Genomic DNA, 14,612 nt, shown 5'->3' with positions numbered 1-14,612 from the left:
ATTCACAAGGACTAAATAGGTATTCATAGCTTACATTTGGCTATGATTTCCAGTTTAAAAATGCAGTGTCTTCTCTAGGCTGTATGATTAAGAGTCAATCAGAAATAAGTAAAAGGATTTTGAGCAGAAGAGACAGCAGAAAGAAACCAAACAAATTCTGGATAACATGTATTTTAGAGGAAATAAAAACTTATTTTATTTTTGCCAGTACCAAGCAATTCAGGGTAAAAAAGCAGAAAGTATTAAGTCCTTGGTTTGGCAAAGTATCCCTCAACCCTGAATTAAGCTGCATGAACACACGTCCTCTAATATTCACAACAATCCTATGAATTATCTATAATTATCCTCATTTTGCTGATTAAAAAATAGGCCAAAATTTAAGCAATTTAAGGACAAAAAATAGGCACCCAACCTAGAACAGGAAGCCAAATCTTCTCATTACGGTTTCTCAGCAACCAATTAAGTCCAGAGGGTGAAGGAAGAAGAATAAATATTCTGGGTGAGGCAAATAAATATCTGACTTGGCAGGTTTAGCTTTACAGAGGTGTTGTATTACTTTTTCTTCCCTTGAGAAAAGAGGGAACTGGATGAGAATAACTAAAAATAAAAATAAATTTCAAGTGTTGGGTTGAGAAATGAAGTTCACATACAAAATTTGCCAACTTACCAGAAATTAATGATGAAAGGTAACTTGCAGAGTGAGAAGGTGTTGCCTACAGGAGAAGTTGAAACATGGGGAATACCTTTTAAGGGCACTATGATTAAAAGTTATTTAGAAATAATAAAAAGAATATTGAGCAGGAAAATAGGCTCTGTTAAGACTCAAGGATGTAAACTTGGGGTAGAGCCTACCATGCCAGCACAGCACTTCACAGCTGACCCAGAACTGTCAGGCCTCCCTTATTTTGCTCCTTTAAATTTTGAACTAGTGAGACTTCCCTGGTTGTGCAGTGGTTGGGAGTCCGCCTGCCAATGCAGGGGACACGGGTTCAAGCCCTGGTCCGGGGCATCCCACATGCTGCGGAGAAACTAGGCCCATGAGCCACAACTACTGAGCCTGAGTGTCACAACTACTGAAACCCACATGCCTAGATCCCGTGCTCTGCAATAAGAGAGGCCACAGCAATGAGAGGCCTGCGCACCACACCGAAGATTGTCCCCCCTGTAGCTGCAACTAGGGAAAGCCTGCGCACAGCAATGAAGACACAACGCAGCCAAACATAAATAAATAAATGTTTTTTTTTTTTTTTTTAATTGAACTAGTTAGCAGATTTTACAAATCCAGAGTTTTCACTTTCTGGAAATCTAGCTTGGTGGCATCTTTTAAAAATTACAAAAAGGGAAGATGTAGTAATTAGAAGAGCTAAGTAGCAGCGGCTCTGGGTTTCTAGCAGCATTTGGATTGGACCTGCTGCTCTGGAGTAGTGGCTACCGCACTTGGGAGCTAGTTATAAGTTGAAGAATCTTAGGACCCTCCCCAGACCTACTGAATCAGAATCTTCCTTTTAAGAGTCTTCAGGTGTCTTGTAAATTTGACTAGCAGGGGTCTGGAGAGCCCTAAGAGGTACAGCATGATAGAAAATGTTAAAACTTTATGAAATAAAGGCGAAACCAAGTAAAAGTAGTCAAATGCCACAGATTGGGAACTAAATTGGCCTGCTTTACCTGTTAATATGTTAAAAAGATTTCCTAGTATCCATTGTTTTTAACACTTTCATTTTAATTTGTTTCTTTAATTTAAATGTGCAATTATATTTTAGCCTAAATTCCATCATTTTTTAAAAAGATGCCTGGGCCTCCCTGGTGGCGCAGTGGTTAAGAGTCCGCCTGCCGATGCAGGGGATACGGGTTCGTGCCCCGGTCTGGGAGGATCCCATATGCCGCGGAGCGGCTGGGCCCGTGAGCCATGGCAGCTGGGCCTGCACGTCCGGAGCCTGTGCTCCGCAACGGGAGAGGCCACAACAGTAAGAGGCCCGCATACCACAAAAAGAAAGAAAAAAAAATAAAAAAATAAAAAATAAAAAGATGCCTAATTGAATCATCAAGTAATAGCAACCCAAATATTCATATTGGATGCAATGAATCAAAACATAATTAGATTTCAGTAATTTCCGTAGAATCCACATTGGAGGAGTGTTAAAAGAGCTTTAGTTTCTTTGCTCATATCTCAGTCAATTTCTGTTAATTATCCATTTAAAAAATGTTGAACTCTGGTATTCTTTTTGGAAAGTTGAATTGTTTTATTTCATTTCAGTAACAAATTGGCATTTAAAACATAAAATGACCCATTTGTTGATAGCTCACAGTACTTTCTCCTAACTAGAAAGATGTGCCATCAACTAGAGAAGCTATTACTCTAATTTGAATTTTGGTCACCTTGGCCCATAGGACTGCTGCCTGTGTCTGCTCCGAAGTGTTTACTAGTGAATCATTGACTGTTAGTGTAATTTCAATGCTAATTGTTACTTCAGGTTTTCAAATGGCTCAGCAGTAAGACATTAATGATTATTCATGCCTTAAGAAGGGCTGATAAGGGAATGAGATTACAATCTTGTACAATTTTAGCTGACTAATAGTGTAAATTAAATTTTCCCTGAGACAGAAAATAACTGACTTCGAAAGCCAAAAGAATGAAAAACTTCATTCATTTTTAATTTTCTCTTTCCTGTTTTACAGATATTCAGAGTATCAGAGGGTTAGCTGTGGACTGGGTCTCACGTAATTTATACTGGATTAGCTCAGAATTTGATGAAACGCAAATTAACGTGGCGAGACTAGATGGCTCCTTGAAAACCTCAATTATCCACGGAATCGATAAGCCACAGTGTCTAGCAGCTCACCCAGTCAGGGGGTAAAGTATGATTATTTTTTTAAATTTTCAAAAATTTTACATACTTTTGCTCTGATTTTATGTAAAAACTTTGTTGAATTCAGAAGACACACACACACACACACACATATATATATATATATATGTATATATATATATATATAAGCTATACAGTCAAAAAAGCAAATGTGAATATGGAAATTGTACTAGATCCCTGGTTAGAGATTTCTGTTTTCTGCATGAAATCAGATTTTTATATATTATTGTAACATTTTATCAATTTATGTTTCTAAAGAGTGACAGTTCAAAATAAAAAAAAAAGATGCCAGGAGAAGTTGTTAATTTCATTTCAAATACCAGTGTTAATAACATATTTACTGTGTGTTAGTATTATGGTCACTGCTAAGTAGAGCAGATTCTCCCATCTTCTGGCTAGTCATCATGTACCCATGTAGAGAACTTGGGTAGGGCTAAAAGAAATTCTTTCTCCTGAGTGCTTTCAACTGGAATGATTGAAATGACTTTGTTCCCTTCTCTGGTGCCTGATTTCTCCAAGCCAAGAGAATTCAATCTTGATGAATGACTTTAAATGGAAATAATTTACTGTAGTCATAGTTAAATATTCAGTTGTGAATGTAGGTGCGGGAAAGTAAGTGAGATTATTGTTCTTCAGTGACAGGAAAAAGCAAGAGTGGTACTTTCTTCCCAGGCAAGTGGTTCAACAATCTGGGGGCCTTCCTGAAAAAAATTATCCTGAGCCAAGAATTTACCTTAATATTAACTTTGTTCTTCAATGTATGCTTCTAGTCAACAAGTAGGTCTATATCTAATATTTTTAAACCATATCTATTTTGAATTAAGGAAACTCTACTGGACGGATGGAAACACAATTAATATGGCAAATATGGATGGCAGTAATAGCAAGATTCTCTTTCAGAATCAAAAGGAACCAGTTGGTAAGTTCTGTTTTATTTTATTTTATTTTTTTTAGTTAATCACTGTAGTTTTTAATATGACAGATCTGTGCTTGTACAATGGATCTTTGACCTAGAGCCTGAAAGAATTATAGACTAGCAATATAAATTAAATCAGAAATTTATCAGTCTTATGGAATCCATTTGGTCCATGTAGGGTAGGGAAGAACATTCTTTTTCTGGAAACGAAGTTAAGTTTTTTTGATAAGAGAATTTTTACAATATCTTAAGTATGGAAGTTGCTTAAAACTTAATGTAATTAATAAATATAATATCTTATTCTCACTGGTGAATATCTGATACACCAGTTGCTATGGTGGCAATATGATGTACTGAAGCCTCCTCTGATCATCATCATTGTAGCATTATTAACAGTTATAATGATTTGAGTTTAAGTATTTAATATTTAGTTTTCAGCAATTTTCACTTACTCTGCAGGGTGTTTATTTAGTTTTTCATTCTACCTTTGTTAACCACTGTAACTCATCAGGTAAAATTTCATGGTGCTGAAAGAGAGCTTTGACTCATTCCCATAAGTGATCTTTGAAAATCAAAGTACAAAGATTCTTTTAGAAGATAAAGTTACATTGTACTATTCTTTTCAAACTGTAATCACTCTTTCCTCATATTCTCTTCTGTTTCTTTGAGAGGCAAGACTTACCATACTGCCTTAATTTGTCATCTCAACGAACGTCATTTTAAAAATACAATAATGAACCTGAATTTTGATATTATATTAAATGTGCCAATGATGGAATATACAAAAGAAAGTCATAATTTTGCTTTGAATTGAATACTGTGTATTTTTAAATCTTGGGGTAAAATCCCTACACCATGAAGCTTTTCAGCAATTTTTTCTTAGTTTTAGAACTGTGGAAGTATACTTTCTTGAAGTATCTCATTTTTAATAGTGATGATTCAATAAAGGGATAATAATATCAACAAGATTTGCAATAAATAATTCTTTTTATGTGGTCCATAGAATAAACCTTGTGATGTAAAATGATACTATTAACAACTGTTTTCTTTGGATTGTGTTCTAAGATTTGATACACAATTGAAATTCAAGGTAGTGTTAGAAATTAAAGGCAAATTGAAATGCTAATACTTCTGTGTAGAAGATGTTAGAACAGAAGAAACAAGGGACTCTACAAGATTAGGGCCCATATAAAGGATTTAATTTGGACTAAAGCAATTCAGTTGGTTCTTATCTGGAGTTTTTCAGAATATTTAATATGGAAAAGTGAGTATGACTGAAATAGTATGAGCAAATAAAGTCCTTACATTGTAATGTGGTAGCTATAGGTTACACCAAAATATTCATTTATATGCTCGTTTTTATAAGGCAAAAAACCTTATCTTCTTTAATACTAAATTTCCATTTTCCTACTCAACATAAATTAAAGAACAGCTGTATATGAAGATTATATAAAGAAAGTTTGTAAGAAAAAAATTAGTGTTACTATTTACACTTTGTAGTTGGCCCTTCAGGTGTTATACACCAAGTGATATTTTTAACTGTGTATGGATGATGATTAAACATCCAGTAACAAATATTAAATGCCTACTTCATGTCAGTTATTGTTATATTTGGAAATTACTTTAAAATAAATTCAGAATTATACTGTTAAATTTTAATTTGTGCAAGGTAGACTATTTTCCCAGAAATAACCCAGAACCTTATTACAAACCATATCTTAAGTCAGCATTAATGAGTATGGCTTGTGAGTCAGACATTCATTTATTCAATAAACAGATTTTTATTGAGTATCAGATTTTGTATTCGGCCTGTTGATAAAAATTTGACATTATCCTTTTGCTTTAGGGGCACATGAACCTAAATCATTTTAGATCCCATTAAGTGAATTTATCTCAGTGACCTTGAGCAAATTACTGTTAGCTCGGTGGTACTTGCTTTCCTCATCTGTAAAATCAAGGTAAAATGCCTATTTTCTAAAGTTCTCATGAGGATTAAATGAGGAAAACTTATGAAAGGAACATCTGGCCTTTAATAATAGAACCTATCAAGAGTAGTGGTAGAAACTATATTGGGTCCAACAGACTGAAATTTGAATGATTTGATTGTCTGCAGTATTTAGTAAGTATAAATGAATTCAGTTAAGAATAAACATAGAACAGAATCCATAGAAATCTAGCAGAGGAACATATGTATCTAAGTGGGCCTCTGAGATGAGCAAATGTTTATGCACAACTATATTGTCCTGATGCTGATGCTAAGAGGCAAACAAGTTTGAAGTACTGGGTTCTGCTCTCAGATCTTCCCAGTATAGCCCCTTAGGACCAATAGACAGCTGGGCCCTCATCTTGTTCTAGAAGTTCTTGATGTGATTTACAAATAAGTATTGCTTACAAGTTCCTTCCAGTAACTTTCTACTTCAGGTTACTAGTCATGTCAACCAGGTGCTTAAGACTGATGGTCTCTGCAATGCTGAATGACAGACTGTGCTGTCCGTGTGTAAATGCGTTCCTCTTGCTGTTTCTCCTATATTCCCTGTCTAACCCTGTGGCCATTTGGCTCTATAGGAGAGGAACATTTTTTCCTCTATCTTTCTAGGTTCTTTTGGCTGGTCTAGTGCAGGCATACCTCAGAGATATTTCAGATTTAGTTCCAGACCACCGAAATAAAGCAAATATCACAATAAAGTGAATCACATGAAATTTTTGTTTTCCCAGTACATATAAAAGTTATGTTTACACCATACTGTGGTCTTTAAAGTGTGTGATAACATTATGTCTTTAAAAAAAAGTACATACCTTAATTTAAAAATACTTTCCTGGGCTTCTCTGGTGGCGCAGTGGTTGAGAGTCAGCCTGCTGATGCAGGGGACATGGGTTCGTGCCCCAGTCTGGGAAGATCCCACATGCCGCGGAGCGGCTGGGCCCATGAGCCATGGCCGCTGAGCCTGAGCCTCTGGAGCCTGTGCTCCACAATGGGAGAGGCCACAACAGTGAGAGGCCCGCATACCACAAAAAAAAAAAAAAAAAAACTTTATTGATAAAAAATGCTATCCATCATCTGAGCCTTCAGTGAGTCATCATGGTAATGGCAAAGACCACTGATCACAGATCACCATAATAAATATAATAATAAAAAATTATGAAATATTGTGAGAATTACCAAACTGTGGCACAGAGACAAGCAGTAGGCAAATGCTGTTGGAAAAATGGTGCTGATAGACCTGCTTGATGCAGGGTAGACTCAAACCTTCAATTTGCACAAAACACAGTATCCTCAGGATGTAATAAAGTGAAGAGCAATAGAATGAGGTATGCCTGTAATTAAATTGACAGAAGGCAGATTAACAGGAGAAAAAAATTAATTATGTAAGTATGGGAGCCCCGTAAGAATGAGACCCAAAGAAGTGACCAAAGCAGGCAGCATTTATACCTTTTAGACAAAGAAACAAATATTTGTGAAGATTTGACAAAACAAAGGGGTTTGGGCTTCCAGTTCCAAAATAATGAAGTAACAAAGCTTACTTATACTGCTTTCTTGGCCTTGAATTCCCTATCTCTGGTGATAAGGATGCTTTCTATCTTCCTGGTATAGGGAGGATACCTTCACATGAGGGAATTAGTCCCTTCTTTCAGGCAAACAAAAGAGGCTCAGAGTATTTTTCTTTCACCAGCTGTTTCTTAAGTAACTTTAATTCAATATAATCAATATGGGGGAAGGGTTGGGAGGAGGGATATTTTGGGATTGACATGTACACACTGCTATATTTAAAATGGATAACCAACAAGGACCTACTGTATAGCACAGGGAACTCTGCTCAGTATTCTGTAACAACCTAATTGGGAAAAGAATTTGAAAAAGAATAGATATATGTATATGTATAACTGAATCACTTTGTTGTACATCTGAAACTAACACAACATTGATAATCAACTGTACTCCAATATAAAATAAAAAGTTAAAAAATTAAATAAAATAAAATTAACAACTATCAACAAGAAAAAAAATCAATATGCCAACATAGCACATTTTGGGGTGACCTGTCCTGAACCCCATCAGCTCTCATTAGCACCTCAGATATTTCTCATAAAAAGAAAACAAACAGAAATCAATTGGTCAATTTATCTACTTATTGGCAAGTTTTGTTTTGTTTGTTTGTTTTTTAGCACATAGTATAAATATAAAACCAAGTTCTTTTGAATGTAACCCTTATTCATTGCAACCCTATTAACTGCAATTTTTTATCTATCCCAATAGGCTAGAGAGGCTCTTATCTGTAAATTAACTATAAAAAATATTATTGATGAGTAACTTTATAGCAGGAAAGTCTTATATATATTGTCAGTTTAAATTCTTTATTTGTGAGGAATGGCACCAGTAAAGACAATGCTGGTTTCAAGAGTATTGTAGATACTGATTAAAATAGATTAAAATTATGTTGCCTAGTAACTTTTTTTTTTAAGTTAGCATTTTCACTGTGTGTGCTTGAACCACTTTCTTTTTTGTTTGTTTTTTTTTTTGTTGTTGTTGTTTTTTGTGGTACGCGGGCCCCTCACTGTTGTGGCCTCTCCCGTTGCGGAGCACAGGCTCCAGATGCACAGGCTCAGCGGCCATGGCTCACGGGCCCAGTTGCTCCACGGCATGTGGGATCCTCCCGGACCGGGGCACGAACCCGTGTCCCCTGCATTGGCAGGCGGACTCTCAACCACTGCGCCACCAGGGAAGCCCCGAACCACTTTCTTAAAATATATTCAGTAAGTTATATTGTTTACTAATTTACACAAAATACTGAAGTATTTCAGATTATTGTGTTTTCTTTTCTAAAAGTTCTTTTTTTGCTGTTATTTTTTTTTCCCTCTCTTAATGGACAGTTTAGAGCTGAGATGTGAATAAGTGGACCAAAAATATTTTTTTGTTGTTTAAATTTAAACTGCCTTTTAGTGTAGTATCAAGGTTAAGTCTCATAAGGAAACATTTGATAGTAGAAGAATTTTTGAAATACTCCCAAGAATTCATGCCACGGTAATCCCACTTTATAAGTTTCTTTTAGAACTATTCCCCTGAGATGATTTGTAAAATGGAACTTTTCAGTGCTATAAATGAACATATGAATGTGTGAAAAAAATAAGTACAAACCTGTTTTTGTTGGTATACAATGACTGGCATACCTATGAAATACCTATATACATAGGGATATTTGTTACTGTGTTATTTACTCATTGAATTTCACTGATATTTTGCACTTCAGGAAGTTATTGTAATTACTTTCTCATGATGAATCTGTCTGAGCTATCTCTGGCTTAAACTCCTGCCCACTGCATTCCCTGAACGATTTCCATGAAGAAAATTAGGTGATTAGGAAAGCAGGAGCTACTGTTCAGTTGATTTTTCTCCTTTTGCATATTGACTGTCAGATTATAAATTATTTTTGGAAAAAATATATAGAAAAATGCATGGAAAAAATGTACAAGATGTAAGGAGAAAAAACAATATTCTGTCTTGTAAGGCTGGGAAGTGTCAAATGAAAACAATCATTTTCTATCACCCTTTATGAAACCTGTATTCTCACTATGAAGTTACACCTTTGTGGTTGTATGCACTTAGCCTGGGATATATGATGAGGATGTCACTTTGGCAACAAAAATAACATAATTATAGTGACTACTTTTTACAGATTTAGAATATATTAAGCACTTGAAAAATGCTTTTCATTAATCATCTCATGGTAATCATTTCTGGAAGACTTTCTTACTCTTCCTTTATAGATTCAGAAACCGAGGCTTGTTGAAAGAAATGAGTTGCCTGGGATGAATAGTAGAGTTGGGATTCAAAACCAAGTTTATCTGCTTCCAAAGTCATATTAAATCTTAACCATATGCTATGCCCAGAGAGGCTCATTTCATATAGTAATTACCTGACCTCAAGCAAAGATCAAGGAATAAAACTGGTACTCTTTCAAGCATGGAAGGTGGGAAAGAAAAATCTAGGGCTTATGTACTCCTAAGAAATGTGGGAAAAAGTCGGACACTGCAGTCAGCTTTTCTAAGCAGCCAGGGGTATGCAAGAACCAGTCTCACCTCTGTGTCAATTGTACCTCACAATTAATTATTTCTGGATCTTTAAATGCATGTTTTAAACAGTAATGTCACTGATATACTAGGCCTTCTAGTTTGTGGAATTGTTTTCATATTTTAATTCAGTGGATTTCCCTTACTTGTTCTCTGTTAAATCCATATGCATGACATACTTGAAAGAGAAGTGCATAGTGATCTTATCAAAACACCCAACTTGGCATTTGATGAGTGTGTATCACTGAAGACCAAGTAATTGCAGCCTTCAGGCAGTTTGGGCTGAATAACTTTGTTTCTGTTAAATACAAATCAACATTCCCATTATACATTGTTGAACTAAATATTTTCAATTAAGATTTATTGCTCAGTCTTGGATACATTAAATGCTTAGAGCAGTTTACAAAACGGGATTTTAATTTACTACTTAAAGCCATTTCAGAGTTTAAAATGTTTATATATTCTGAATTTTATCCCTCAAGCCTCATGTAAAGCATATTGGCTTGTCAATCAGCATTACCCTTCATGGCTTACTCTTAAGAATCTAGTATAACTATATATTTTATTTTCTTGATGTTTTCTGTTCATTTTAAATGTAATCCCAGGGCTTCCCTGGTGGTGCAGTGGTTAAGAATCTGCCTGCCAAGGCAGGGGACACAGGTTCGAGCCCTGGTCCAGGAAGATCCCACATGCCGCGGAGCGACTAAGCCCGTGCGCCACAACTACTGAGCCTGCGCTCTAGAGCCCGCAAGCCACAACTACTGAAGCCCGCGTGCCTAGAGCCCATGCTCCGCAACAAGAGAAGCCACCGCAATGAGAAGCCTGCTCACCACAAGGAACAGTAACCCCCGCTTGCCTCAACTAGAGAAAGCCTGCACACAGCAACAAAGACCCAACTCAGCCAAAAATAAATAAATAAGTTTTTGAAAAATAAATGTAATCCTAACCAAAAGTCATTTGTTTACTCAACCTTCAAGTATACCTTCTTGAAACCTACCAAACATTTTTTTTTTTTTTTTTTTTTTTTTGCAGTACGTGGGCCTCTCACTGCTGTGGCCTCTCCCGCTGCAGAGCACAGGCTCCGGACGTGCAGGCTCAGCGGCCATGGCTCATGGGCCCAGCCACTCCGTGGCATGTAGGAACTTCCCAGACCGGGGCATGAACCCGTGTCCCCTGCAGCGGCAGGCAGACTCTCAACCACTGTGCCATCAGGGAAGCCCTCCTTATTCTTAGTAGAAAAAAAAAACAAAAAACAGGCTTAAAAGGCACAAAATCATGATATATCTAAAACAACTGAATTATTCTGCATGTCTGGGGAAAAAATATCTAATACAAGGGAATATTTTGGATAATATTGACAGGAACTATAATTTTTAAATATTCAAATGACACAATTCAGTGTTTTTAAAAATAGTTGGCTCTATTTTACCTGTCAAGCTATAAATATAGCTTAGGGAAATTATAAAACTGTAGGCATTAAACCTTTTAAAATGATCTTTTAGAACAAAATACTTCTTAAGAAATAAACTGTCACTGACTCTGGTTTTCCTTTAATTTTGCATGTTATTTTCACAAGGCACATAATTTTAAGAGCTTGAACTATAAGATAAATTGTCCCAAGTAAGAGCTTGGGACATTAAGAGCTTGAAATATAAATTGTCCCAAGTAAAATGATTTATGTGAGGGAGAATGGAGGACATGCTGAAATCCTAACTTGATACAATAAGCAATAAGGAACTAATTAACTTAGGTCTGTAACTGTGTGTCATCAGTGACTTTTTTTGTTTTAATTCATTTATTTATTTATCTTTGGCTATGTTGGGTCTTCGTTGCTGAGCACAGGTTTTCTCTAGTTGCAGCGAGTGGAGGCTATTCTTTTTTGTGGCACACGGGCTTCTCATTGTGGTGGCTTCTCTTGTTGCGGAGCACAGGCTCTAGGCACACAGGCTTTGGTAGTTGTGGTGCGTGGGCCCCGTAGTTGTGGCTTGCAGGCTCTAGAGAGCAGGCTCAGTAGTTGTGGCGCACGGGCTTAGTTGCTCTGCGGCATGTGGGATCTTCCTGGACCAGGGCTCGAACCCATGTCCCCTGCATTGGCAGGCAGATTCTTAACCACTGCACCACCAGGGAAGTCCCATCAGTGACTTCTTATAGTAGAGTGAATTGAGAGGATTATTTCAAGGAATACTTTAGATCAGGTTAAGATGAGGGTGATATAGATACTTGCAGTAGAAGAAAAAAACCAAACAATTATTTCCTCTATCCTAGGTTCTCTGGCTAAGGCCCTGAAAATTAGACTGACAAAAGACAAATTAAAAAGAGGAAAACAGTTTATTAACTCACATAGCACACATACATGGGAGAGAAACTCATTGAAGAATAACTCAAAGGAGTGGTTAAAACTTGTGCTTATATAGCAACTTACCAAAGAACAATAAATTTGTAGAGAAATAAAAAGTTAAAGGAAAAAGGTTTTAAACTTTCAAGGAAGGCATACTATGAGAAGGTAAATATATGAGGAAAACTAAGGAAAGATAAGGGTCATTTTGGTAACTTTTGTTACATAGATTCCTCTCAGTGCTGTCTCTGGGCTTGTAAATCTAGACCTGTCTCTGGTGATTAAGAGGCTAAGCCCGCTTTCTGCAAAAAGGGAGGGCAGAGAGCTTTGATTTTTGGTGTCTGTTGTTTCTTAATTATCTTCAGAACAAAATAATCTTTAAACCAAAGAGGTCTATTTTACAGTGGCGTATTCTGATGCCCTACATTCTCAACTTTTTGTTGAATAATATATTTTTAATTAGTTTCTGCTTTATAACAAAGTGAATCAGTCATACATATACATCTGTTCCCACAACCCTTCCCTCCTGCGTCTCCCTCCCTCCCACCCTCCCCATCCCACACCTCCAGGCGGTCACAAAGCACCTAGCTGATCTCCCTGTGCTATGCGGCAGCTTCCCACTATCTATCTACCTTACGTTAGGTAGAGTATATATGTCCATGCCTCTCTTTCGCTTTCTCACAGCTTACCCTTCCCCCTCCCCATATCCTCAAGTCCATTCTCAAGTAGGTCTGTGTCTTTATTCCCGTTTTACCCCTAGGTTCTTCATGACATTTTTTTTTAATTCCATATATATGTGTTAGCATACACTATTTGTCTTTCTCTTTCTGACTTACTTCACACTGTATGACAGACTCTGGGTCTATCCACCTCATTACAAATAGCTCAGTTTCATTGCTTTTTATGGCTGAGTAATATTCAGCCATAAAATGTGCCACATCTTCTTTATCCATTCATCCACTGATGGACACTTAGGTTGTTTCCATCTCCGGGCTATTGTGAATAGAGTTGCTATGAACATTTTGGTACATGTCTCTTTTTGAATTATGGTTTTCTCAGGGTATATGCCTAGTAGTGGGATTGCTGGGTCATATGGTAGTTCTATTTGTAGTTTTTTAAGGAACCTCCATACTGTTCTCCATAGTGGCTGTACCAATTCACATTCCCACCAGCAGTGCAAGAGTGCTCCCTTTTCTCCACACCCTCTCCAGCATTTATTGTTTCTAGATTTTTTGATGATGGCCATTCTGACTGGTGTGAGATGATATCTCATTGTAGTTTTGATTTGCATTTCTCTAATGATTAATGATGTTGAGCATTCTTTCATGTGTTTGTTGGCAGTCTGTATATCTTCTTTGGAGAAATGCCTATTTAAGTCTTCTGCCCATTTTTGGATTGGGTTGTTTGTTTTTTTTGCTATTGAGCTTCATGAGCTGCTTATAAATTTTGGAGATTAATCCTTTGTCAGTTGCTTCATTTGCAAATATTTTCTCCCATTCTGAGGGTTGTCTTTTGTCTTGTTTATGGTTTCCTTTGCTGTGCAAAAGCTTTGGAGTTTCATTAGGCCCCATTTGTTTATCTTTGTTTATATTTCCATTTCTCTAGGAGGTGGGTCCAAAAGGATCTTGCTGTGATTTCTGTCATAGAGTGTTCTGCCTATGTTCTCCTCTAAGAGTTTGATAGTGTCTGGCCTTACATTTAGGTCTTTAATCCATTTTGAGCTTATTTTTGTGTATGGTGTCAGGGAATGCTCTAATCTCATACTTTTACATGTCCCTGTCCAGTTTTCCCAGCACCACTTATTGAAGAGGCTGTCCTTTCTCCACTGTACATTCCTGCCTCCTTTATCAAAGATAAGGTGACCATATGTGCGTGGGTTTATCTCTGGGCTTTCTATCCTGTTCCATTGATCTATATTTCTGTTTTTCTGCCAGTACCACACTGTCTTGATTACTGTAGCTTTGTAGTATAGTCTGAAGTCAGGGAGCCTGATTCCTCCAGCTCTGTTTTTCGCTCTCAAGATTGCTTTGGCTATTCGGGGTCTTTAGTTTTTCCAAACAAATTTTGAAATTTTTTGTTCTAGTTCTGTGAAAAATGCCAGTGGTAGTTTGATAGGGATTGCATTGAATCTGTAGATTGCTTTGTGTAGTAGAGTTATTTTCACAATGTTGATTCTTCCAATCCAAGAACATGGTATATCTCTCCATCTATTTGTATCATCTTTAATTTCTTTCATCAGTGTCTTATAATTTTCTGCATACAGGTCTTTTGTCTCCTTAGGTAGGTTTATTCCTAGATATTTTATACTTTTTGTTGCAGTGGTAAATGGGAGTGTTTTCTTGATTTCACTTTCAGAGTTTTCATCATTAGTGTACAAGAATGCCAGAGATTTCTGTGCATTAATTTTGTATCCTGCTACTTTACCAAA

General features: G+C 36.7%; 1 protein-coding gene across 1 annotated transcript in view; it reads left to right on the top strand.

Annotated features, from left to right (window-relative positions):
- The window catches only part of LRP1B (LDL receptor related protein 1B), a 1,545,691-nt gene that overhangs the window by 919,803 nt on the left and 611,276 nt on the right, over positions 1-14,612 (top strand). Inside the window, exons 30-31 of the mRNA XM_060105953.1 lie at positions 2,677-2,851; positions 3,692-3,786. Of these exons, the coding sequence (XP_059961936.1) occupies positions 2,677-2,851; positions 3,692-3,786 (270 nt within the window). The remainder of the gene's footprint in view (positions 1-2,676; positions 2,852-3,691; positions 3,787-14,612) is intronic.

Source organism: Mesoplodon densirostris, chromosome 8, assembly GCF_025265405.1.
Source record: "Mesoplodon densirostris isolate mMesDen1 chromosome 8, mMesDen1 primary haplotype, whole genome shotgun sequence".
Classification (NCBI taxonomy): domain Eukaryota; kingdom Metazoa; phylum Chordata; class Mammalia; order Artiodactyla; family Ziphiidae; genus Mesoplodon; species Mesoplodon densirostris.
This window is presented reverse-complemented; position numbering and strand designations above follow the sequence as displayed.